Source organism: Nicotiana tabacum, chromosome 2, assembly GCF_000715075.1.
Source record: "Nicotiana tabacum cultivar K326 chromosome 2, ASM71507v2, whole genome shotgun sequence".
NCBI lineage: Eukaryota > Viridiplantae > Streptophyta > Magnoliopsida > Solanales > Solanaceae > Nicotiana > Nicotiana tabacum.
The window spans coordinates 70251910-70278545 of NC_134081.1; the positions used below are offsets into that span (position 1 = coordinate 70251910).

Sequence of the window (26636 nt, forward strand, 5' to 3'; positions counted from 1 at the left end):
CACTTTTTTTTAAGAAAAATCAAAAAACGGATTTGATTTTTTTATAAAAAAAAACGGATCCAGGTCGAACCGTGAACATCCCTACCATCCCCTTCTGAACCCCTGTGGGATCGGGCTGTAACAGTTCTGGCCAGGATGGGTCAGGCCAGTACTGGGTTGATCAGGCGCACCTGCCAGGCCTCTGAGTTAGCACTTTAAAAGATATTTTAAAATGAGAAATTGCAATGTGGTTAAAATAAAATAAAATATTCCTTTTTCGACCAAATAATTGATTCTCACAGTATAATAAGGAAAGGAAAAACAGAAACACACTCTTATAGAAAAATTCCATTCTTCAAGGCTCCAGAAACAAAAACAAATTAAAAATTAAAAGGCTCGTCGAGCGCAAAGCCACGTGGAGTGCGTTTCCTTAAAATTACACAACTAGCTCACAGCTGAAATATGTCCAGGTACATCCCCCCTTGAATCTTCCCCTTCTTCTTCAATCCCATGCACTCCTTCTTTCTCCATATATATCAAGCATACAAGTACAACGTTACTAACGTAAACAAGAAACTAATCGATATTCAATATTTACCATCTCCTAGGGTTTTGTGCCTTTCTTTTTTATGGAACTTCCGGCTACGTTCAGGTACACCTTCACCGCACCCTCTTCCATGTACCTCCACTGTCGTCCTTGCAACTCCGACTGTTCCCGCCGCTGTTTCTCTTCTTGTCACTGCTGTTGAATTCATTCATTTCCAAGCACAAACCGAGATAACACTTCTGTTTGCACTCTTCCACGGTGAGCTACGATCCATTAAAATTGAATATAGTTGATTTTTTTTGGGAATTGGAGCAACTAAGGGGGGAATCTCAATTTCATCAGTTTTTGGTTGTTTCTTGGATTAGGATGAATTTTACCCCCTCGCAATCGAGTAATCTGTCGCTAGGGTTTGTTTCTCATGAGTCGATCACCTTTCGGCTCAATTCTAGCGTTCGTGAATCTTCCCATTCGGATGAGGAGAGGGATGTCCAAGAGTTCCGTATTTTAGGGCATTCAATGTGTTTAAAAAGGAAGAGAGAGATCAGTTCGACGCCAGCGCTTGAATCGCGAAGAAATACTGTTACAGCATGGGGCAATCAGGGCCTAAGTGTAGCTGATCCGGATTTGTATGAGATAATGGAGAAGGAGAAGCAAAGGCAATTCAAAGGGATTGAATTAATTGCTTCGGAGAATTTCGTGTGCAAGGCAGTAATGGAGGCATTAGGTAGCCATTTGACCAACAAGTATTCCGAAGGAATGCCAGGGGCAAGGTATTATGGTGGCAATCAGTATATAGATGAAATCGAGACACTATGTTGTAAGCGTGCATTGGCTGCTTTTGGACTTGATCCAGATAATTGGGGTGTGAATGTGCAGCCCTATTCGTGCACCTCAGCTAATTTTGCTGTTTATACTGGTTTATTACACCCCGGTGATCGGATTATGGGTTTGGATACACCATCTGGTGGAAACACGAGCCACGGATACTATTTCCCCAATGGGAGGAAAGTTTCAGGAGCTTCAATCTTCTTTGAGAGTTTATCTTATAAGGTTGACCCCCAAACTGGGTATGTAGATTTTGATAAGCTTGAAGAAAGGGCTCTTGATTTCCGGCCCAAGATTCTTATATGTGGGGGAAGTTCCTATCCCCGAGAATGGGATTATGCAAAGTTTAGACAGATTGCTGATAAATGTGGAGCAGTTTTAATGTGTGACATGGCACAGATTAGTGGCCTTGTTGCTGCAAAGGTGATACTTTTTTTAGTCCTGTTGCTTATTTGATTTATTTCGCACCTTTTCCCAGCATATAGCACGTGCATCAGTTTACTTGCTAGCAAAAAGAAACCATCAAGTAATATGTGTTGTGTTTTTTGCATTAGTTTTGAATGTTCTTGGTCTAAAAAGGTGATTTCTTAGGCTGAATAACTACACTTTATTGACAACAAATCGCTCCTTACTAAAACCTTGTGGATTTAGTACCTTCATTTTGCATCCCTTCCATAACATGACAATTTTCTGATTTCACACATTACCTAAATCTGCTTTGTGGTTATACTGCCGTGATTGTAGTGCCATTTTGTTACCTGCTGAATTTGTCTAAAGAACATTTTTTATTGTAAAGCAAATCCCGTGCTACTTCAGGAACCATTTATGCTCTTGCCGGAAAGCAATGGAATAGCTACATCATTGTATTTTTAATCTGTTTTGATAACTTTACATATTTTGGGGTCTGAAATTGTGTTACCAATTGTTGTAGTTGAAGTAAATTACTTGCAATTTTTATGCATCTTCTCTTTATGTATATGTTTCATCTTGGTTGAAGATTGGTAGTGTAACAAATGGTTAAATTTCTTGTGACTGAGCTTGGTGATGAGTTCATTACTTGGGTTTTTTTAAACTTGATGTAATATTGGTTTCCGTTGTTAGATAAAAGATCAAGACATCAAAGTGTAGTGTTTTTAGGGAACAATATTGCAGACTAAAAGAAATTTACTGCATATATAATCTGATGAAGTCTACTTTTCTTCCTGGTGTAGTATATATGTACTCAGGTATCTGTGTGTTTTTTGCTACCCTGAGTAAATCTGTTGTGCGGAATCTCTCTTCATCTTTGTGTTACTACTCTTGATTTTCCATTGGTTCCTTTCCTTACGTTGGTATCAGGTGTTCTATTAAATCTGATGCATAGTTCCGTCTCTGCAGGAGTGTTTGAGTCCCTTTGACTATTGTGATATTGTTACTTCAACAACCCATAAGAGTCTTCGAGGCCCTAGGGGAGGTATTATCTTCTACAGGAAAGGTTCAAAGCCAAGGAAGAGAGGCATGCTTTTGAATCAAGGTGATGGCAGTGATAAATATGATTTTGAGGAGAAGATAAACTTTGCCGTTTTTCCTGCTCTTCAAGGCGGGCCACACAATAACCATATTGCTGCCCTAGCAGTGGCATTGAAACAAGTGGCTAGTCCTGAATACAAGGCATATATGCAACAAGCAAAGAGAAATGCTCAGGCGTTAGCAGCTGCTTTATTGAGAAGAAACTGTAGGCTGGTCACTGGAGGGACAGACAATAACATGATATTGTGGGATCTGAGAAATCTTGGGTTAACAGGTTGAATATCTTTTCCTGAATTACCTCTACTTACCTGAAGTAAGGTTGTTATGATTATTGGACTTGTGTCTAGTGAAACTGATGCGTCAAATCTAACTATTTGATATATGTTCTTTTGTGGTTGCCAGCCTATTCATTTTTTACCTCTTCGTTATTTCTTGTCAAATCTGAGGAAAGAGACAGTGCATGGGAGATATGGCTGTAGGAAAGAAAGAAGTGAATGCCACAAGTATTGTTTGGGGTTGGAGTCCAGTCTAAGTCGTTCACTAGGTTGCGCTATTACTCTCTTATTTTCATATTAGTGAGATCAATGAACAGCACAAGCCCCTCTTTTTTTTTTTTTTTTTTTTTTTTTGAAGAGTTGGTGTTTTTCCGATGATCCTGGTATCAATTTGTTTCACAACATTTCTGAATCGACTTCTCACTAGTGTGGTGACATAATTACTGTTTTCTACAATCCTGGTATCATGGTTGTCCAACGTTGGCAACATTGCTCAGTATGTCTCGTCTTTAGGTTTCTCTAAAAACCTAACTTCTTTGTTTCTCATGAAAACTGACACATTGGAGGCATTTTCATGCAATTGCAGCTGATGATAAATCTCTGTAATTTAGTAGTTATCTCTTCCTTAAATTAAGTTGGAAGAGAATAAGTTATATGGGACGATTGCTGATGGTATCCAATGTGGTTGATAGGCAGCAAATCTGCCACTTATTACCTTTGTGGCCTTGATGCCTTGAAGAATATGAATGCTTTTCGTTTATTATGTCATCTAAAATGGAGTGCGTTTGGTTGACTTGATTCAATTGTGAAGAGAACAATGGACAATGTTTTTTGCTTGGTAGTCACTGGAGAAACATGTAGGGTCCATAGATTAGCTTTTGTGCATTTTACTACTGCTTGAACTAGATACAGAACATAGAGTTCAACCTATTCGAGTGTTTGGCTAGGCTTCTAGTTGTAAGTTTCAACAGAATATACTGTAATCTGATACCAGTAAAGGGAGCTGACGATCAATGTAGTAAACTAGCCTTATTTTAGTTATACGGGCGTGTGTTATGTTTGAATGTACTATTTATGGATATACTGGACATTTAAGTCCTAGCAAATAGGTAGCTCAAACTAAGGTATTAATTTTGCTTTAACTTTGTACTTCTAAAATAATTGCTTAATGGGCTTTGCTCACTTTCATGATGATCACTTCCTGCAATCTCTTGTCTTCTGATTCTGGGAGTTGCTGTCATGGAATTACAATTGTAGTTGCTGAATTTCCTCCAGTTTTTTTTGATGTTATATTGGTCTTTATACAACTATATTTGTGTAGGTAAGAATTTCGAAAAGGTCTGTGAGTTGTGTCACATCACTGTCAACAAAGTGATGATCTTTGATGATAATGGGAGTATGACCCCAGGAGGTGTGAGGATAGGTAAGTTGTCTTGATGCTGAGTTCCATTTATCAACTTTCAGGAGTTGAGAAGCCCTTTATATATATACTCTTTTGTTGCTCCGGGTGCAGGTACCCCTGCTATGACATCAAGAGGCTGCCTGGAGAATGATTTTGAGATGATAGCAGATTTCCTTCTTAGAGCAGCACAGATTGCTAATTCAGTACAGAAAGGACATGGAAAGCTGGCAAAGGCTTTCTTGAAGGGCCTTGAGAACAACAATGACATTATTGAGCTACGGACACGTGTTGAAAATTTTGCTTTGCTGTTTGAAATGCCTGGATATGAAGTATAGTTGGAGGGGTAATTCTTGCAGAAGAACCTTTTCTTGTGTTTGACGTTAACCTTTTTTGGGGAGAAGAAGTGCGCTCAATTCTTGTCCAAGCAATTCACTTGGACTACTATGATGTCCACTGAGAGAGCCTTTTCCACTCTGCCATCCTTGATTAACTCAACATATGCACTGCCAAAATTAAAGGTTAATTGAAGGCCTCAGGTGGCTGAACCTGGCCGTACTTGTAACTATTTAGGCAGAGGTTTTGGTATACGAAATTGTTTACTTCAGACAAGATTTTCACTTTTATTTGTTATGGCATAGTATCCTAGTTCCATCATTATTCTTTCTTTGTACTTGTGGAACTATACAGTAATTATTATTGTTTGATTGAATATGTACGCGTTCTGTTATTTTCTCTATCAAGAGGTTACAAAGTGGAATGTACATTACATCCTCTTCCCTGGGGGCAATGGAAGAAAGAAATGAAATACAAGGAGAGAGTACCAAAAGTACCAGTACAGGCTACTAGATCGGTTACAGGTTGATGCTTCACTCTTTTCGCCTTTACATGTATATCAGCTTTAGCATCTGAAATAGATTATACATTGATGGTTGTTTTTAGCATTATGGTTGGATATGCTAAGAGCTACTTTATCACTCACTCTTTGGTTAGTTTTGTTCATTTTCTTACTAGAAAGCACCTCCCGTGCCCTTCCTTTGGCGTTGCTGTATGGTCTGAACTATCTGTCTTTAACCCAGTTCATCGACTGCTTTCACTCGCAATATAAGCTTTTATACAGTACATCTTGCAGTTGTCTTGAATGTTCTGTTGTTTTCCTCTTTGAATTTATGCCGTTCATGTTCGCTGACTTCTTTGAATGAAAATCCTGAATTGCTCATGAAATGGGAAGTCAAAGTTGGGTATTGTAAAATCTTCACTTAAGTTTCTCAGGCTCTTTGGACTGTTAACAGTTAAAGAATTTGATGGTTTATCCTTAATCAGGTTCTGAATGGTATGGGTTAACGTGAATTAGACAATTCTAATTGGAAAAGAATATCACATTCTTGATGCGATACTGACCTGCAAAGAATACCTATTATCGAAGTATTAAATTACTCTTTCAGCTCCTATGTTAACATTCGTGTTTAGTTTTATCTGCGCATGTGGCTTGTTTGTTAAGTAGGTGTCATCTTTTGACAATATGACATATGTCCAGAGAAGAGGCCTCTCCTAAAAACTGAAAAAGGTCAATCATTTGCAGACCAGGGACCGTGAGGAGAAGAGTTCTTAGCATTTTGCACCCTAAGGTGGTTTGCTACAGTATTTTAAAAGGCGAGACGTGAGTGGTGCGTTTTAAAAGACAAATCACAGAAAAACCTTTTAAAACACTGGTTTGCTGTTGGGATCTTCGGCGGACCCATGTGGAAGGTAGGGGGTTACCGGACCACATAGGCACCTTGAAACACAAGCTGTTTGGGAACACTGGTCGATTGTACTGCTGAGCTTTGCTGTTGTGTTTGCTAACTTGGGTTTGAATCCCATCTGCTGCATTCTTCTTTACATTCTTTTTATAAAAAAAAATTGACCTGCAGCCAGATTATAAGTAATTGTTTTTTTGGGGGTTGATTCTTTACTTTAGTTTCGCCCCCACCCCCAACAGTCTTTTTTATTACCCCTCCCTCAAAAAGCCCCAAATCATTTCTCTCCACACTACTGGGAAAAAAATGCACCTATGAAAAATTTTATTTTGAGCCTCACATACCACATCTCTCTTATTAATTGACAAGTGGATTAATGGATCCCACTTACTAATTTTAGTTGATAAAACTCAAAAAAGCAACTTAAAAGTTCATACTTTTCCTATTTAAGATGCTTAAACTAAATACCAAAATAAGTAATAAAATAATAGTAGTAAATATGGTAATCAATTATTGAGGAGCTAAACGTATACAACAGGTTGCTTTTTTTCCCCTCCGATCAGCACTTGCATATAGTTCATTTGTATTGAAGACGAAGAGAAGCAAAATAAAGTTTTTACTCAAAGAAATGATATGGACGATGGAGAGTGGATTATTTCCCTGAACAATCAGTAATAATTGTTCATTTTTTGGCATATTCAATTATCATGTAGCATACTTTTCCAACTCGATTATATATCTATTTTAGCTTCTCAAATATAAGTGCCGATCGAAAAAAAAAAAGCAATCTGTTGTATACGCATCTGAAATATTGCAGATATTTTATTACCAACAATAACATACCCAATATTATCCCACATCGTGGGGTCCAGGGAGGGCAGTGTATACGCAGACCTCACCCTTACCTTGTGAGGATATAGATGTTGTTTCCAATAGACCCTCGGCTAAGGAAAGTATAAGCACCACATTAATAAAAATATAAACAAGAATGGACAATACCAAAAAGCCATATAAAAGCAGAATAGAAACAATAAAACAGTAAGGTGATCAACAATGAAAGAAAACAACGGTTAGCCATAAAAATCTACTACCAACAGAAAGCGAGACTGCATGCCAATATTACCGTTATGAACACTCTAGACTACCTACTCTACTATCCTAATCATCGACCTCCATACCTTCTTATCAAAGGTCATGTCCTCAGTCAGCTGAAACTGCGCCATGTCTTGCTTAATCACCTCTCCCCACCTCTTCTTTGGCCTACCTCTACCTCTCCGTAGTCCCTCCAATGTCAACCTCTCACACCTCCTCGCCGGGGCGTTTGTGCTCCTCCTCACAAGACCAAACCACCTAAGCCGTGCTTCCCGCATCTTGTTCTCAATATGGGCCACACTCACCTTGTGGCGAATAACCTCATTTCTGATCCTATCTAACCTGGTGTGCCCGCACATCCATCTCAACATCCTTATCTCTGCTATCTTCATCTTCTGGACATGAACGATCTTGACTGGCCAACACTCAGCCCCATACAACATCGTTGGTCTGACCACCACTCTGTAGAACTTACCCTTAAGTTTCGGTGGCACCTTTTTGTCACACAGAACACCGGAAGCGAGTCTTCATTTCATCCATCCAGCCCTAATACGATGTGTTACATCTTCATCAATCTCCTCATCCCCCTAAATAATAGACCCAAGGTACTTAAAACTCCCTCTCCTAGGGATGACCTGCGAGTCCAGCCTCACCTCCCCTTTCCCTCCTTGAGTCTCGCCACTGAACTTACACTCCAAGTATTCTGTCTTGGTCCTACTCAACTTGAAACCTTTAGATTCCAGGGTCTGCCTCCATACCTCTAATTGCGTATTCACACCATCTCGCGTCTCATCAATCAATACAATATCATCTGCAAATAACATGCACCACGGCACCTCCCCTTGGATGTGGCGCGTCAGTACGTCCATCACCCGAGCAAACAAAAAAAGGCTGAGTGCCGACCCCTGATGCAACCCCATCATAATCGGAAAATGGTCCGAGTCCCCACCCACCGTCCTCACTCGGGTCTTTATCCCATCATATATGTCTTTAATTAACCTAACATAGACAACAAGTACACCTCTAACATCTAAACATCTCCATAAAACCTCTCTTAGAACTTTATCGTACGCCTTTTCTAAGTCGATGAACACCATATGCAAGTCCTTCTTTCTCTCCCTATACTGCTCCGTCAATCTCCTAACAAGGTGGATGGCTTCTGTAGTCGAACACCCAGGTATAAACCCAAACTGATTCTCGAAAATATACACACTTCTCCTCACCCTTCGCTCTACCACTCTCTCCCAGACTTTCATATTATGGTTAAGCAGCTTGATACCCCGATAGTTATTGCAATTTTGGATATCACCGTTGTTCTTGTATACAGCAACCATCGTATTCCACCTCAACTCTTCGGGCATCTTCTTCATACTAAAAATGACATTAAATAACCCAGTGAGCCACTCCAAGCACGCCTTGCCCGCACTCTTCCAAAACTCCACCGGAATTTTATTCGGCCCGGTCGCTTTGCCCCTGCTCATCTTACGCATAGCCCCCTCAACTTCATCCACTCTAATCCGCCTACAATACCCAAAGTCACAACGACTCTCAGAGAGTTCCAAATCACCCAGTACAATGCTCATGTCCCCCTCATCGTTCAAGAGACTATGAAAGTAGGCCTGCCATCTCCGACAGATAAGCTCATCATCCAACAAAACTCTACCTTCTTCGTCCTTAATGCACTTCACTTGGTCCAAGTCACGCGCCTTCCTTTCTCACGCCTTGTCTAACTCGAACAACCTCTTATCCTCACCTCGGCCCTCGAGTTCCTCATACAAATGACTAAAAGCTGCAGTCTTGGCCGCCGTTACTGCTAGCTTTGCCTCTTTCTTAGCCAACTTATAATGCTCCCTATTCGTCCTCTTCTCCTCCTCATCTACACTTTCCACTAGTTTTCGATACGCCACTTTCTTGGTTTTCACTTTTCCTTGTACCTCTCCATTCCACCACCAGATATTTTATTACCATTTTTACTATTATTTTATTACTTATTTTGGTCCTTAATTTAAGCATCTTAAATAAGAAAAATATGATTTTTAAATTATTTTTTTTAAAATTTTTATCTATTAAAGTAAGTAAGTGGGTCCCATGAGTCCACTTGTCAAGTAATAAAAGAGACTCACACAAGTATGATGTGGCATGTGAGACTCAAAATAGAATTTCTCTATGACCTATAGCCGAATTTTCAACTACACATTTTATATTTGCGGGAATTCTATTACCCCCTCAACTATTTTTAAATGAAATTAGAATCACCCTGAAATGCCACTACCACATTTATGTTTGGTGGTAAAATACACGGTTCTGATACATGTATTTTCCACTAAAATTATTTTTTCCCATCTACTTCTTTTCTAAACTCATTTTTTGTATTTTTTAAAATTCTTTTTCTCCTTTTCACACACCTCACCTTCTTTTCATCCCCCAATCCACAAGTGAAGCAGCAAAATATTTTGGTTGAAGAAGCAAATCGAAAAACGGTGAGCTACTAGAAAACATTTTGGCAATCAAAAATCAACAACCAAATTCTTCTTCCTCGTTCTCTCTTTTATATAAATTTGATTAACTAAAAAAATAGGACTCCCCTCACCCACCTCACTACCTGAAGCAGTGAAAGATCGCATGCCCCAATTGGAAAATGGTGAGTATGGCGAGAATAATTTTTGCAACCAACAAATCAAAATCCTTCTTCTTTTTCAGTCTTTTCTTGTACACGATTAAATAAATTCTTATTCAAAATTCTGCTTCAATAAATAAAACTTCTTCAATAAATGACGACATCATGGGTCCTTTACGTGGGTGGTCAATGACGAAGAAATTTTTTTTGTTTCTTCTGGGTTTAATTGGAAGTTTATCTTGGAACTAGATTTTTTCATTCCTTTTTGTGAGAACCAATTGCAATTAAAAGTGGTGAGTGAAGAGATTAGAAGCAACACTAATCCTCTATAAAGTATAGTGAAATATGGAGAGGAAAGAATAAAATCTGCAACTCGATCTCGCCGGAAAATATGGAGAATGACGGAGATAATTTCAGGCCAAGTCTATAAGTAATCAAACTGGAGGAAAGAAAATTAAAAAAAAAAAAAAAAAAGAGAAACGAAAAATAGGAATATAGTATTTTATAAAAATGTTAGCAAAATAAAATTTTAACATTCTGCTCTCTTTCTTACTCTCCCAAAAAGGGTGACATACACTCTCTTATGTCAAATCAACACTACAGGTATTCTAAATCCATTTAAAAAAGTTTCGGAGGTAATAGGACTTCTGCAAAGATAAAGTCTGTAGTTGAAAATTCGGCTATAGGTGAGGGAGTACTTATGCATTTTCCCACGGTACTAGAGAAGAAAACTTAGAAGTCATTTCTCAAATTCCAAACCAAGTATATGTGAAGTCCTCCTTTACTCTCACTGTGGTGCCCACATCATCTTCAAATCCTATGTCCACCTCTAATTGGGATCAATAATTTAATTTCAGTATCAAATGTAGTACTATAATTTGTACTGCATTTGATTAACATCTTGTTTTTGGTTTAAGCAATATTGGTATGGTTTAATTTTAAAATTTCGGTATTATATTATATTGGATTCAGCATGAGATAACATATACGAGGATTAGCTTTACAGTGACAAAACACTTCAAAAGGCCTAAATAAACTTGATTTAATCTTTCTATTTGTATTTACTTAAAAATATCAAATTGTAAACTTTATATTATACAATGCACATGTTATTATTAGTGCAATTAACCAACCATCCGGAAAAAGTACATGCACTTGTATTATAATCCATGCATAACTTTATCTGTGAATCAAACGAACCCTAAATTCGATTTGACCTTTCAGATTAAAGAAATGATCAATATATAAGGATACAATTGGGAACCACGCGGAGAAGAGAAATTTGATTGATCTAACAATCCATAAAAGTTAATGGAATAGAATAACTTTCCACACGAATTTAATCCTTTTAATATACGGATGTAGTAAAACCAATTTTAACCTAAAAACAAATTATATTTTTGAATAGTATGTGTTGATTGAACTAGGATGAAGCAAAGAGAACATACACATCACATGACTTTGACTGATTCTTGTCAATCTTCTTGTTTATTCTAGATCCAGTGCAGTGACTCACTGCTGGGCTTATCGGTAAAACAAGAAGAAGCACATCTTTATCTTTCTTATTGATGAAGGATAAGAATCTACTCTTTGAGTGGTGATGTTAATTAAGACTTTTCTAAAGTATATAAGATCAAGCCGTCTTTGCCTAACATATTCTGCTTGTTGCTTCTTCCTTTAGATAGCAACTTTATGTTCACTCAAAGGAAGAATCATATTCTTCTTTTTCCTTGTGAGGATACTCTTTCATACATTCTCTGGATAAAACTCGTCATGCCCATACTCGGCGCTTCATTGAATGTACCTACAGTGCGAGCCTTCTTGCTTTGATCTCTGGAGGCTTTCTCTGCATTTTGTCTTTCCTCTAGTTCACGAGCCAAAAAAAGTTATAGCTCCAAAAGTAGTAGGCAGAAGGACCATGGTTGTTACTCTTTTTAACTTTGACAAATTTCTTGTGTCATCTCATGTGGTATTTTCATAGAATACATCATTCTTCTATCTGCCTTTGCATTTCTAAAAGTGAGGGGAGAAGATGATGTTAGTTTGAGTGCCCGTATGGATTACTAAAGAACTTGGTTTTTTACCGTGTTCCTTAAGCGTAAAGTAAATAAGCAATACAATGAACACAATGATTTTTACGTAGAAAATCATCCGGTTCAAAAGGTGCAAAAACTACGACCTACCACGTAGGATTTTCAACTCCAACTCCAACTCCACTAGAACAATGAGCCAAAATGTATCAATTGCAAGACTGTAATTCAATACTCTCCAGTACTCTTATTTGATTCACAAGTTGCTCTAACTTGTAAAGCAAAATAATCACTCCAACTCACTAACTGTTTGTGACGTTTGATTACAACTCAATTTCCTAAAACATATTCACTAGACTAACTCGGAAGAATACAAAGCAAATACTCAACCCAAGTAAAAATAATTTATGACACTTTAATTGATGTGTAAAAGGATAGTTCAGAAGTTCAAAGTCAATCCTATTTAAACACGACTTGAGATCATCTAGGAGTCCTATTCATAGTCAGCTTCCTCTTTGATAGGACTCCTACTGTTCCAAATATTCTATTTTTTACGACCCCTCAAAATCGTACCTCGAGGCCGTGATGGAGCCTAGCTGAACTTGCCAAGCAAACCGACTCATAATCTACAAATAAAGTCCATTTCCTTTAATTAACAATGATATAGCATGAGTAAAGACAGTAATATAAAAAAATAGTAATAATATCCGATAAAGTCATAACACGGCCTAAACACTGCCAATAGAGTACAACCACCTAGACTAGGTGGCATAAGTACACGAGCAAACTACGGAAAGGAAACAAATCTGTATACATCACAAGCTATTTGAAATACAAGTAGATAGGAAATATGTAAGGAACAGGGACTCGGAAACTGCGAGGTAGATCCATAAAGTGCAGCTCATCCTATGTCTCTGTGTAGTCTCTTAGATCAATCAGGAAGCTCTGCTAGGACCCACCTAAGGATCTATATGAAAAAATATGCAGAAATATAGTATGAGTACACAATAATCAATACCCAGTAAGTATCAAGTCTAAACCTCGAAGAAGTAGTGGTGAATCTAAATATTTTTGAATACTCACCGCACAAATATCATAACAGAACTAAGAACTGAAATAGCAGATAATATCATGAATAACAAGAATCCCAAATATTAATTGTTGAGGTAGAGGCATGCTCTTCTAGTATAGAAATAATCATAACGTTACTCAAATATAGTATTAAAAAAATAGCATGCTCATATAACGACGCCGAGACTCCCAACTAGCATATAAGGATATCAAATAATGATTATCAGTTAAATTAGTACTACTAAATGAGTCAATAATACGAATGCATGCTCATACCGATACAAAATTCATGCACCCCGATACACAATCCATGTATCAACATAACCTGATAGAAAATTAATATATTGGCCCAGTACAAAATTCATGTACCGACCACGGTCATAGGGCCCAAGGTAACATGGGTAATCACCTGACTCCAGAGGGACGGATCCAAATCCAAGTGCAAAGAGCGGTATAATAACATTCCTCATAAATCAATATCCGATCATCATGTCCAATGTGCCATAACTGTATCTCATCTACACGCTTACCCTTCATGCCAAAATCCTCAGTCCGAATCGCATATGCGTTATTCAAAATGTATGTATATGCTCAAGAATTATAGATAAAAGGTGCACAAATACTTAATAAATATCATACAGATATGTGTTCATGAAATCTCTATGTGACTACGAATAATTAAGCAGTTTAGCATCTCAAGAATAAGTTCGCATGCCTTCACAATTAATCAAAAGCCTAGGCATGCTTTCTATCATTAATAAGTGAGCAAACATAATCACATAAGTCAAATAAATCATGAATCAAATGAGATACGTAGACAAAACAAGGCATACAACAATAAAAATTCTACTCTGGTCTTGATATAAACTCGGCAAATGCATATATACTTGCCACCACGTATATATACTACCACCAATAGCTTAAACACATAGAAAAAAAGTCAAATCCTAGGGTTTTCCTTCTTCACAAGGTTAGACAAGAGACTTACCTCCACCTGGTAGCCTAAAATTCGTAAAAAATGCCATATCCTCAAAATTCCAACTCCAAATGGCTTAAATCTAGTAAAATACAATCCAATAACGTCAAACAAAGCCATAGAAGTCTAACTCAATCAATAAAGATTGAACTTTTAATCAAATACACAAAATCAACAAAAAAGTCAACCCATGCCTGCCTTCCGAAATTCGATAAAACTCACAAATCCCGAATATCCATTCCAATACGAGTCCAAATATACAAGTTTCATTCAAAACCGACTCCAAATCGGGGTTTAAATCTCAATTACTCACTTTTCAAAAGTTTTGCCAAAAATCCACAAATTTCACTTTAAAATCCAAGTTTTTAGGTATAAAAATTCATGAAAAATCATGATATAAAGTCAAGTTCAAGTGCAAATTACTTACATCCAATGATGTAGTGAAATAGCTCTTCAAAATCTCTCACTCTCGAAGTCACTCAAAATATGAGAATGTGGGCAAAATCCCAAAATTCCCATCTTAAGTACTCTGCCTAGGCATACTCTTCGTGAATGCGAGACGTGCCTCGCATTCGAGTGGGGGCTCGCGAATACGAAAAGCCCCCTCCACTTCGCGAACGCGACCAGCTCCCTCGTGAACACGAAGGTGTGTCTCCCAACTCATCATCCTTCTTCGCGAACGCGGCTGCCACTCCACGAATACGAAGAGAAAAAACCCCAGCCCCCAAATCCTTCATCGCGAACGCGATGCACCCCCGTGAACGCGAAGAATACCAAACACCAGCAAAAATCTGATGTTTCAAAACTCAGAAACTACCCTGAAATACATCTGAGCCCCCGGGACCTCGTCCAATCATGCCAACAAGTTCCAATATCTAATCCAAACTTATCCAGATGCTCAAAACACAACGAATAACATCAAAACCAAGAATCAACAATCAAAACGCATGCCAAGCTTCTCTTAAGTTCATTAACTCCCAAACTAAGAACCAAGCGTTCGATTCAAGCCTAACCAAACCGGATTAAACCCAAACTTTGCACGCAAGTCCTAAATGATAAAACAAACCTATTGCAACTTTCGAAACAACAAATCCAATAACCTCGAAGTCAACCCCCAGTCAAGCCTATGACCTCTCCAATCCTATAAATTGCCAACTTTCGACAAATAGCACCAAAATATCTTAGGAACCTCCAAATCGAATTCCCAACATATGCCTAAGTCTAAAATCGCCATACGAACCTATTGGAATAACTAAAATACCAATCCGAAGTCGTTTACATAAAAATCAAACCTTGGCCAGCTCTTATAACTTAAGCTTTCAAAAATGACACTAAGTATCAAAAATCACTTCCGAACCTTCCTGAAGCCAAATTAACTATCTACGCAAGTCACAAAACAACAAACATACATAAAAAAGTATTAATTATAGGGGAACGAGGCTCAAATACATAAAACAACCGGCTAAGTCGTTAGACCATTGCTATTTTTATTTCTTTTGACTACTTATCTCTTGCGTCTAGTTCTTTGATTGGTTCTCTAGACTCTATCTCTATACCTAAAATAGTGAAGGAGGCCTTGGACCATCGTGAATAGTATGATGCAATGCTTGAGAGATGCATACTCTAGATGAAAATAACATTTGGTATAAAGTTAATCCGTAGGGCTCTATGGCAAAACCTAAGGCAAGACTTGTGGCTAAAGGATATTCTCAAACATAGAGTGGATTCTTTAGACACCTTCTCCACAATGGCCAAACTCACTTCCGTCTGCTGGTTCATTTGTCTAGCAGCTTCTGAGCATTGGCCTTTATATCAGTCTATCAACAATGTGCTTCATGGTGATCTCCAGAAAAGGTGTATATGGAGCAACCATCCGATTTGGTTGCTCAGGGGAGTATGAGAAAGTGTGTCATTTGAATAGTGCTTGTATGGCTTGAAATTGTCCCCGGGCTTAGTCTGGCAATTTTGGCTTGATCAAAGGATTTAGCAACCTACTAATTCAATATACCAGAAAGATGGAGGAGACAGATGTCCATTATTTTTGGAGGTGGGGAAGTGGAAGAGGTAAACTTCTTTTCTTGAATTTTATAGATGGCCAGTTCTGTATATATTATACAGAGACTTAAAAATAAGTAGAACAGGTAATACTACATTATGGAGTTTATATCTTCAACTATAAAAAGCTTATCATTATCCCTTATGACTTCAATAGAGTCAATTTCTGCTCCTTGTTCATCTGTCACCAGGGCATCTTTTGCATCACATCCAAACTTCTGACCTGCAAATTAAAAACAAATAAATCACCCAGAGTATTAGATTACCATTGCTGAAACAATATGGATCCCTCTCAAGTTTTGGAAACTAGTAGGAAAAGATAAACTGGATAAGAATAAATAGAGGAATTCATTTGAAAAAGTACCTGCAGTGCTCTTGAGTTCTTCAAGTGAATTTGGAAGCCTAATTAACCTCCCAGGTTCACTGCAATGAGTTCTTCTCCTGACCTCAGGATGACCTCTGTATATGCTAACTCTAAAAGAACATTGATCCTTAGAACTTTCAAAGCCATACTTCTGCTCTTGTTCACACAACTTATGATCAAATTCATCCGTTGCATCGGATACAATTATCCTATGCCCAACTTCTCGTTTTTGCAGTATTTCACTTAGGTTCATTGATGAAAGCTTGTATTTCAATGTATCATCAATCTCAGCCCCGTTTATTAGAAGAAGCTTTACCATCTCTACGTGATTTTCTTCTATTGCAACATGGATAGGAGTTGATCCATGGCGATCTTTCGAGTCAACAAGTAATCCATGTTTAAGGAGTTCCTTCATAATTGTTAAATCATTCCTCCGAGCTGCTGTACATAAGAGGTCGCCAGCAACATAGGGATCAGATATGGAAGCCCAATGGTACAGAATTTCAAATATGGGATGGTGTTTTGCTGCTATAGCTTCCCATAATGCGGTGTTACCATTTACATCTGCCATTTATCAGACAATCAAGATATTAGATACCGCTTGTCCTGTCAAACAATTCACTAAGTTTTACAATGACCATTAATGGAGGATGTCCTACCTTGCAAGTGTATGTTACATCCATGTCTGAGAAGCACCATTACACTTTCTTCGTGCCCTTTCGATGCTGCTATATGCTGATTCATTGCGCAGAGACATAAAATGTTGAAATACTTATTATAGCAACTTGTGCTAAATATAAGTCACTCTATATAGGCAATACCTACTTGTTGGGAATAGCCGAATAGGCATTAGATTTGGTAGAAAACTTTCAATATTATTATTATCGCTATTACTTATATATATTTATCATTTTTTTACTTTCGCTTATACTTTATTTTGGTTATGATGATGATATTATTAGAACTTACATATTATTGGAACTTACACAAGTAACGAGGATTCATATCACTGATCCCTACTTGTTTGAGAATGATGCGTACAGAGGCGGATGTAGTGCACTGACTACGGGTTCAACTGAACCCATAACTTTCGATGCGGAGTAAAAATTTATATGTAAAAATTCATTAAAATTGCAAAAATAGTAGATATGAACCCATAACTTTAATAATATAATCGGTTCAATGTTAAAAACCTTAAAATTGAACTCATATGATTTAAATCCTGAATCCGCCTCTGAATGCGTAGTTATTTTTGTTGTAGCAACTAGTACATTGGTAGAAGCGTATAAGACTAAAGTTGGTTTTTGGGACATATGTTGAAATTTTGTTGCTTTCAGTTATTACAGTAACTTTTTTAGCATAATAAGTTGCTTAGTTTTTAGGATGAATTTCAATTTTAAATTTCTATTAGATTATTTAAGTTAGTTGAGATATTTTAAGTTTGTTGAATTTTAAATTATATAGATTTTTTGTTCCTAATTGGCTATTTAAAGCCTTGTTATGCTTAATAAAATTATTGAGAGACATTTTCAATCACTACTTTTAATCTTTTTGGTGCCCAATCTTTTAAAAAACCAACAACATACCAGTGGGGTTCTTCCTTTAGAGTCTCCAATATCAGGGTCTAATCTTGCCTTGAGAAGCTCATCAAGAAAAGCAGCATTGCCTGTACTAGCAACAGTAAGCAAATTGATGGACATGTTCGGATCACTATCTTCTTCCCCAACTTCAAGGAACAAGTCTACAAGTCTTAAATCCTTGAACTTCTTGTGATGCTGCAATTAACACAGCTTAGGAAAAATATTAAGATTGAGCTATGAAATGACACATTTGGAACCTCTTCTAAGTAGCTAAAGGAAGAACCTGAAGGAAGTTCTTCATCATGGTGACATTATCTTCTTGCCTGCTCTTCATTGCTTCAATCAAACAAGTTGTTCTTATCTTCAAGAGTTGCGAAAGTATCCTGGTTCGATACGTATAGCTCTGAGGCCTACAGCAAAATGCCCCAACTTCTCCCAACATGTCCCCAGATTTCAATGTCCAAACAATCTGCTCATTCTTCATCTCACTATCAATCATTTCCACCTCCCCTGACACTATGATGTAAACCTCATCTGGCGATTCATTCTGCATTATAACATCCTCCCTTGGGGGTATATATTCGGCCTTCATATCTGCAACCTAAGCAGTCACTAAGATTAGATACACAACAGAAATAGAGATTTTTGAACGCGTCGTTCTAGTGTATTGCATAAAATAATGTTGTCTTACCAAGTGTAAGAGAATTTCCCTGGAGACACCCTTGAAAAGATAGACCTTTTCAACAGTTGGTAGAAATAAATGATGCCGGATACTCTTGCATATCGTCTTGGGAAGTTGTTCAATCAGTTGCTGCTGGTTTAAGCTCTCTGCCTTGAATCTTAAACACATGTAAGCCAGTATTTGCTCCTTCAGTCTTGGGGGCAAGCGATTTCGACAAACAAAGTTTGATGCTGATTGGATGCTATTTCTCTGCATAATACAATGACAATGCAAATCAATTGAATGCTTTAGCTCATATACACTATGCATTTATTGGAAAGGAGCTTACAAATTCCATGGTGCGACGAGTTCCTTCAACGACTAAATTGGTCATGTTACCAATAATGTAAGCAGTGAGGCCAAGATTGAAGAGCATGTAGAAAATGATGAAGATCATTTCCACAGTATTGACAGCATGGAGATCACCATAGCCAACTGTAGTCATAGTGGTGATAGACCAATACATTGCAGAAATGTACCTAATCCAAAGGCTTGTCTCTCTGAAATTTGGATTCACAGATCCTAACCAAGTATTTCCTTTGTGGGGATTTCTATCAGCTAACAAGTAGTACAGACATCCAGCACAGTGCACTGAAAACAGTGTTACCTGCATGTTTCATGCCATGGACTCATTCATAAATCTTTCTTTTCTTTTTTTTGGTAAGGAAAATTATTCTTTACTTTTTTCATCAAGTTGGATCAAAATATTATTTTTCTGCAAACTTACAAACAGAAGCCTTGCACATCTGACCCAAAAATAGCTGAATCTCATGTCCTTTTCAAGTCTGCCAATGGACATATAGAACAGGTGTAATTAATATAAAATTAGGAGACACAACTTTAAGTATTGTGCACTAACACTTTTATACCATTCGGTTAAGTTACTTGCAATAACATGTACTCCATTTTATTATAACAAACATGATATGTTAACATGGAAAATAAAGCAAACACCTTATTATAACATGTTAATAAACGTCGATGGTGCACGGTTTTATACACTGTCAGTATATATAACTTGAAATCTTAAGAAAGAAAAAGGAAAGTAAAGAAAGTGAAACCTGGTAAAGAATTGCTTAACCTTGCGAAGACGCCAAAATCTGAGCATTCCTAAAACGGAGTAAGAAACACCAATTTGATGTTTGCCACTGAACAACAAGGAAAGAGTCTCAAATGGAATGGTGGATGCCACATCCATTAGAAACCATGTTGATAGGTATCTGTTTCATAATTAACCATCAAAACAAATTACTACTGTGTCATTTTAATAATAATCAATAACGGGGCAGTTTTCTGGTGCTACAATCTGATTAGAAATGTTTTTCAGCACTTAATGTATACTCCAAACATACTAATTTCGAGTAACATGTAAGATAGTTGCTTTGTTTATGATTAAATTTAAATACATGAGAAAAGCAAATTAAATTGCTTTTGCGTTTCTTAACCATAGAGTATGTAGTATTTTTTGGTGTTGTTGAATGACGAGTTTAGATAAGAATTTTAAAAGTCGATTATAAGCTCAAATTGTCCCTAATTTAGGGGTTGACTCATAAGTTATTAGCCACTGGGTCAATGCATTGACTAGCTCTATAAGTAAACTATTTAAATAAAGTTGATTAACAAACATTCAAAATAATCTGATTTATCAGTGGACAAAATATAGGGTGTGTTTGGTACAATGGAAAATGTTTTCCTGAAAAATGAGTGGTTTTATCACTTATTTTCCCTTGTTTGGTTGGTGAGTGAAAAACTTTTTCCGAAAAATATTTTCTAGTATTTGATTAGAGAATAGAAAATATTTTTTAGAAAATAATTTTTTATACTACTCTCTTCACCCCCTTCTCCCAAATTCCCATGTTTCTCGTGCTCTTCCCTCCTCCCCCTCCCCTCCAAATACCCAATATTTTTAGGACTTTACTTTCTTCAAGAATTTAATTATTCTTTTAAAAATTCACATAAATCCAAAGGAACTAATATGTTACTTTACTTTTTCACGTAAAAATAACGTTGAAATTGATGTTCCATAACTAAAACAAAAATACTTTTTTTTTTGTTGAAAAAAATGTACTCTTTCTACAACATGAAAAGAAAGTACTCATTTTATTAAAATGAAAGAAAATATTTTTTACATCATGAAAATAAAGTACTTTATTTTGTTGAAATGAAAGAAAATACTCTTTATTGCATTATATTGTTGAAATGAAAGAAAATACTTTTTACTACATCATTTTGTCGAAATGAAAGAAAATACTTTTTATACATCATAAAAAGAAAGTACTTTTTTTGTTGAAATGAAAGAAAATACGTTTGATTGCATTATTTTATTGAAATGAAAGAAAATACTTCTTATACATCATGAAAAGAAAGTACTTTTTTTTGTTGAAATGAAAAAAAGTACTTTTATACATCATGAAAAGAAAGTATTTTTTATCGTTGAAATGAAAGAAAATACTTTTTACTATATCATTTTGTTGAAATGAAAGAAAATATTTTCTATACATCATAAAAAGAAAATACTTTTTTTGTTGATACGAAAGAAAATACTTTTGATTGCATTATTTTGTTGAAATGAAAGAAAATACTTCTTATACATCATGAAAAGAAAATACTTTTTTTTTTGTTGAAATGAAAGAAAATACTTCTTATACATCATGAAAAAAAAAATACTTTTTATCGTTGAAATGAAGGAAAATACTTTTTATTACATCATTTTGTTGAAATAAAAGAAAATACTTTTTATACATCATAAAAAGAAAGTACTTTTTTGTTGAGATGAAAGAAAATACTTTTGATTGCATTATTTTGTTGAAATGAAAGAAAATACTTCTTATACATCATGAAAAGAAAGTACTTTTTTTTTGTTGAAATGAAAGAAAATACTTCTTATACATCATGTAAAAAAAATACTTTTTATCGTTGAAATGAAGGAATATACTTTTTATTACATCATTTTGTTGAAATGAAAGAAAATACTTTTTATACATCATAAAAAGAAAGTACTTTTTTGTTGAGATGAAAGAAAATACTTTTGATTGCATTATTTTGTTGAAATGAAAGAAAATATTTCTTATACATCATGAAAAGAAAGTACTTTTTTTGTTGAAATGAAAGAAGATACTTTTTACTACATTATTTTGTTAAAATGAAAGAAAATACTTCTTATACATCATGAAAAAAAGTACTTTTTTGTTGAAATGAAAGAAAATATTTTTTACTACATTTTATTGAAATGAAAGAAAATATATTTTATAGATCATGAAAAGAAAGTACTTTTCTTGTTGAAATGAAATAAAACACTTTTTTACGTCATGAAAAGAAAATACTCATTTTGTTGAAATGAAAAAGAAAGTACTCTATCTATAACATTAAAAAAAAGTACTCTTATTAAAATTTCTATTTAAGGTGGGGGTGGGGGTGGGAGTGGGGAGGGGGTAGCATGGGGCGGGGTGGTGGGGGTAGGGGAGGGTTGGGGTTGAGGTGGGTGTGGGGGTGAGTGTGGGTGTGGGGGTGGATTGGTGGGGATGGGAAATAGGGTGGGGAAGGCTGAAAAAGAGTTTTGGAAAATGTTTTCCCTTCTTTTGATAGGAAAAATATTTTTCTTCAATTACAGAAAAATAAGTTCACGAGGAAAATATTTTCCAAAATATTTAAGCCTAGAAAATATAGAAAAATTAAAATTTCCTTCGTATCAAACACACCCATAGTTTGCTCCATTTTCTTTTTCAATATATGCTACTACCTTTCCACTTACGTAAAGGCAAAAGCTATATTCCAAAATCAATCTTTTTGTTTGAGTTTAACTTTTATATATTGACAGTATAAAAAAAATTACTATTTATAATTATCCATATAAAGTAGAATTAATATCCTGAAAATAAGAAAGATAACATGTTACGACAACTTAAATTAATTGATAACATTAATTTTTTAAGTTAAACTTACCTTTTTCTTTTTCCCTTTACCGTTAACTAATGAGAGTTGAGTAGGGTGGGGTGGGTTCCGGGGCGGATCTATTTAGTCCTGAGAGAACCACTCCCAAGCTTTATATATATATATATATATATATATATATATATATATATACTTAAAAAATAATATAAAGAATTGAATTGCTACGCCTAGTAATAGAAGCAGGCAAGTTGCCAGAGGCAAAGTGTTGCCTTTTGGTGAAAGTTCAAGCCCTGCTATTGCCAGTCAACGCTAATTTTCTTTTTTTTCTTTTTGCTTACTGAAGTGACACGCACAAGGCACACGATATTCTTGTTTACAGTGAATAGACTCTCTTCTTTTTTAATTTATCATTGACTTTGCTTTTGTTTATTTAAGGGATGATGTATATTTATGATATTAGAATATTTTTGAAAATTTTATGCTTTGCGCCAAGTAATCATAATTAGTATATTTTTTTCTTTTTATCAATTTGTCTATATAAATCGAAAAATGAATAACCCAAATCGAAGTTGATAATCGATCAGCTTGACACCCCGAATCCTGGATCCGTCTCTGAGTAGGTGAGGGGCCGTATTATTCCTGCTCAATAATTACGGGAATAATTGATATAACTGTTCGAATATCCAAATCTTGGAAATGAAAACTACATAAATTAGGAGGCTACTTTTATTAATACCACAAAAGAGTTGGTTCTTTGCACCCGAACCCGATCCCTTGGTGGGTGGAGGAAAGATTCTTTGAAGAGGATCAAATCTATTCGCCATGATCACATATTCATTGACGATAAAAAGAGAATCACTACTTCTTCAAATTCGAATTGTCACGTTACTTTATACTTTTATCAAATAGATTCTAATATTAATTTCTGTTTGAATATTTGAATAAGATTGATTCTATTGTAATAAATTATTATATATTTATGATTGGTCATTTTGCTTCCACCTAAGTTGGTGTTTTCAATTGGAAGATGCTTTGGACTGATAATAACTTCTTTCACTGCTCTTTTGTTACTTTTTGGTAAGAAAAACAAAAATTTCTTCACACTTCTAATTAACGATTTTCGGCTCAAGGGCATGATGGGATTTTTTTTTTCTTTTTTTCTTAAAAGAAAAAAAATTAAGATAGCAAATAGTACAAATTAGCATGTACTACACAACGTTTTTGGATTTGATTGGGGTTGCCCAAAAAAAAAAAAAGGAAATAATTATTTCCTCCACCTTAACATAGAATATTTCCCATATAATCAACGCCAGTTCAAGAATTTGTAACTTTTTATGCTAAAGTATATATGACTACAAACAAAATTCCACTTTACCAAACACAAAGAAAGAAAAAGAAAAAGAAAAGAAAACCTGGTGGCAATTTTTCTTGGATCGCGAACTAGAAGCTGAGTGGTTGGATCAATATAGGCAACAAAGAATGTCAAGATGATATCAGCCGCAAAAAAGAGATTGACAATATTATCTGCGATGTATAATTCCTTGTTTGTATTGGACTTCATGAACGCTACCTCAAATGGACATACCCATGCACAGTAGGCCACCAGTAGCACCATTAGTGTTTCCCACCACCTGCATAAAGATTGAAGTTATATATAATGATAGTATAAAAAAATTTCGTACCATCAATATAATTTAATTTATAATAACTTGTTAGTTACAACGACTTTCAGTCATGGTGATCATAATTATATCTGTAATATAATTATCTTCCTGATCATATAAGTTATTTTAGCATAAAACTTAAACTTATCTATCAAACAAATTATCTCCAAGTATGGTCATGATGACCTATATATGGAAGACGTTTTCGGACGACAGTTCACTGAATTTACAGAAATTACTTGTTTCTGAATATTAATCAGGATAATCTAATATGACGAATATCACCTAATTAAGCTCGTTAGTTTGAGAATAAAGACGTGTACTTCTAGTAACAAACTAATGTTAATCTAATAATCCGTTTAATTTGTTTTCACTAATTAAACAAAGGGAAAGAAACAGATGTACACTTTTAATTTGTTTTCACTAATATAATTACCTGTATCTTGAAGTCATAGGAGAAATAGTGTTGCCTTTCTGCAGAGTCTGATTCTGGTTATAACCAGAGGAACCTAAAGGAGGGAGAATGAGTTTTGACAGGTTGTAAAAACTGAGATTTCCTAAACCTGATTTACCCCTCATGTGATCATCTTCCTTACTGCGTGCATGTGGAACTACTTTTGATTTGTCATACTCGCCATCTTCAGGAGTCATGTTTGTGGAACCATTATAGAAACCATAAGATGAATACTTCAGTTCCAAATTCATCATATTAGCAAAGGGATATGAGCTAAAGGTATTTGTTTCTAGTTATGATGCTTAGCTGAATTATTGTGAGGCAATATATTGAGAAGGATAGATAGAGAGTTGTGTTGTTGTGTTAAAAAAAAAAAACAGATACCATGTTGGAGGCAAATGGTATGGGGAAGAAAGGAATTATAGCTGATCATAACTACTGTTGTTGGTGGTCCATATCCATATATGAGAATAGTGACCCTTGAATGGATGTCTATGAAATTAATTGCCTAAGTTCCTGTACTGATTGATTTTTATTCTGAAAAGCGCTCTCCAATATAATGCAGATAGATCATGTCGTATATATTGATTGGTCTGGCAATTGGCCCATTTTGAACATTTGTGCATGGAGGGCCCTCTTCCTTTCCAGCTTACCCAATCTAAAAGTGGGGTGCGGGGTTGGGGACTTGGGTATGACTATGAGACAAGATACACACAACTTGTTGACATGTAAGAGACCCTTTTTCTCTTCAAATTTAACCATATAGCATCCCTAACTTATTGATTCGATCTATCTAAATTTGTGTCTGGTGAATTTATTAAGGGGGTGATCTACAGAAAAATTCTTCATTTCAAGGACTCAAACCTTATAAGACCAACCTTTGACTAGATCCCAACAATGCATCACACAACACTCTTCGATGATCGATGTAATGACTTTATCTCTATAGACTATTGATAATATGCTACATTTGCATATAATTCCATGTGTTTTACCCTACTCTGGTGTATTTAGTGATTTAAAGGTGGAAGAATGTCCAATTGAATTTAATGGTGTAATCTTATTGTGTAGGAGTTCATTGGTGAGAAACGAGATGATTTAGATCGGGTTTGAATGGAAGATTTGTACGCAGGTTATTGCGGCGCAGCTCCTTCGCGATTGGGACTTAAAAAGAATTTTTGCTTGAGTTTGTTGAAGTTTATTGTGAAGTTATAGGGAATGACAGCTCTATAGTGCGAGAAAAATTAGAACTGGAAAAACTTCTCACCTAATTCGTGCACGGCAGCTCTATGGCACGCACTACTGAAAGAGGACTTTCTCGACCAAAAAATGACCAAAAATGGTAGGCCGAAATAATTCAGGTCGGTATAATAGGCCGGTCCGATTGAAACAGATGGTTAATTGGCTAAAAATTAACATTATTGTTTGGGATTTTTTCCTTCATATATAATATTTAAAACTTATTTTTCAAAATTATTCTAATTTTATATATTACCCGCCCTAAATAACGATTACATTTAAATTATATACAATTCATTATTAATGCATTAAATTAAGGGATTTAGTTATATCTTTTTTTTTTTTTTTTCCTCCCCTCTTTTCTTTCCCTGTTCTCTGCCACCTACTCAGTTACATCTCCTTATCATTGGCAACCCCAATCTCCTCCTGCCCGTAATTAGCTATAGAAAAACTAAAATCCCCTATTAAGATGACTGTTATTTGATTCATAAATTACAGGTTTCTAGGAGAGAAGGCTAGATTGGAAATCATTAAGAATGTCTCTCGTGTACTCCAACTAGAACAGGGAGGGAAGTTCAATAAAATCGTTAAGAATTTCTTGTGTGGTTC

At 35.7% G+C, this 26636-nt stretch overlaps 2 protein-coding genes across 3 annotated transcripts; one reads left to right on the plus strand and one right to left on the minus strand.

Annotated features, from left to right (window-relative positions):
- Nucleotides 1-449: 449 nt before the first annotated feature.
- Nucleotides 450-5273, plus strand: LOC107761229 (serine hydroxymethyltransferase 7-like). Of its 2 annotated transcripts, XM_075233798.1 has the most exons (5): nt 528-784; nt 892-1774; nt 2729-3134; nt 4457-4558; nt 4649-5273. In XM_075233798.1, the coding sequence occupies exons 2-5, from the start codon at nt 893-895 to the stop codon at nt 4870-4872; spliced, it is 1614 nt and encodes a 537-aa protein (XP_075089899.1). In that variant the 5' UTR covers nt 528-784; nt 892; the 3' UTR covers nt 4873-5273. The 2 variants fall into 2 exon arrangements, with proteins under 2 accessions (XP_016434910.2, XP_075089899.1); XM_016579424.2 differs by having other exon boundaries at nt 450-1774.
- A 10842-nt stretch (nt 5274-16115) lies between these two features.
- On the minus strand, nt 16116-25968 carry LOC107761230 (potassium channel AKT2/3). The gene is made up of 11 exons (XM_016579425.2): nt 24771-25968; nt 24083-24301; nt 19841-19999; nt 19507-19564; nt 19069-19386; nt 18750-18989; nt 18342-18659; nt 18065-18253; nt 17138-17213; nt 16479-17042; nt 16116-16337 (listed from the first exon to the last, which is right to left on the minus strand). Exons 1-11 carry the CDS (start codon nt 25040-25042, stop codon nt 16207-16209), a joined length of 2544 nt encoding a protein of 847 aa, XP_016434911.1. The 5' UTR covers nt 25043-25968; the 3' UTR covers nt 16116-16206.
- Between the last annotated feature and the right edge of the window lie 668 nt (nt 25969-26636).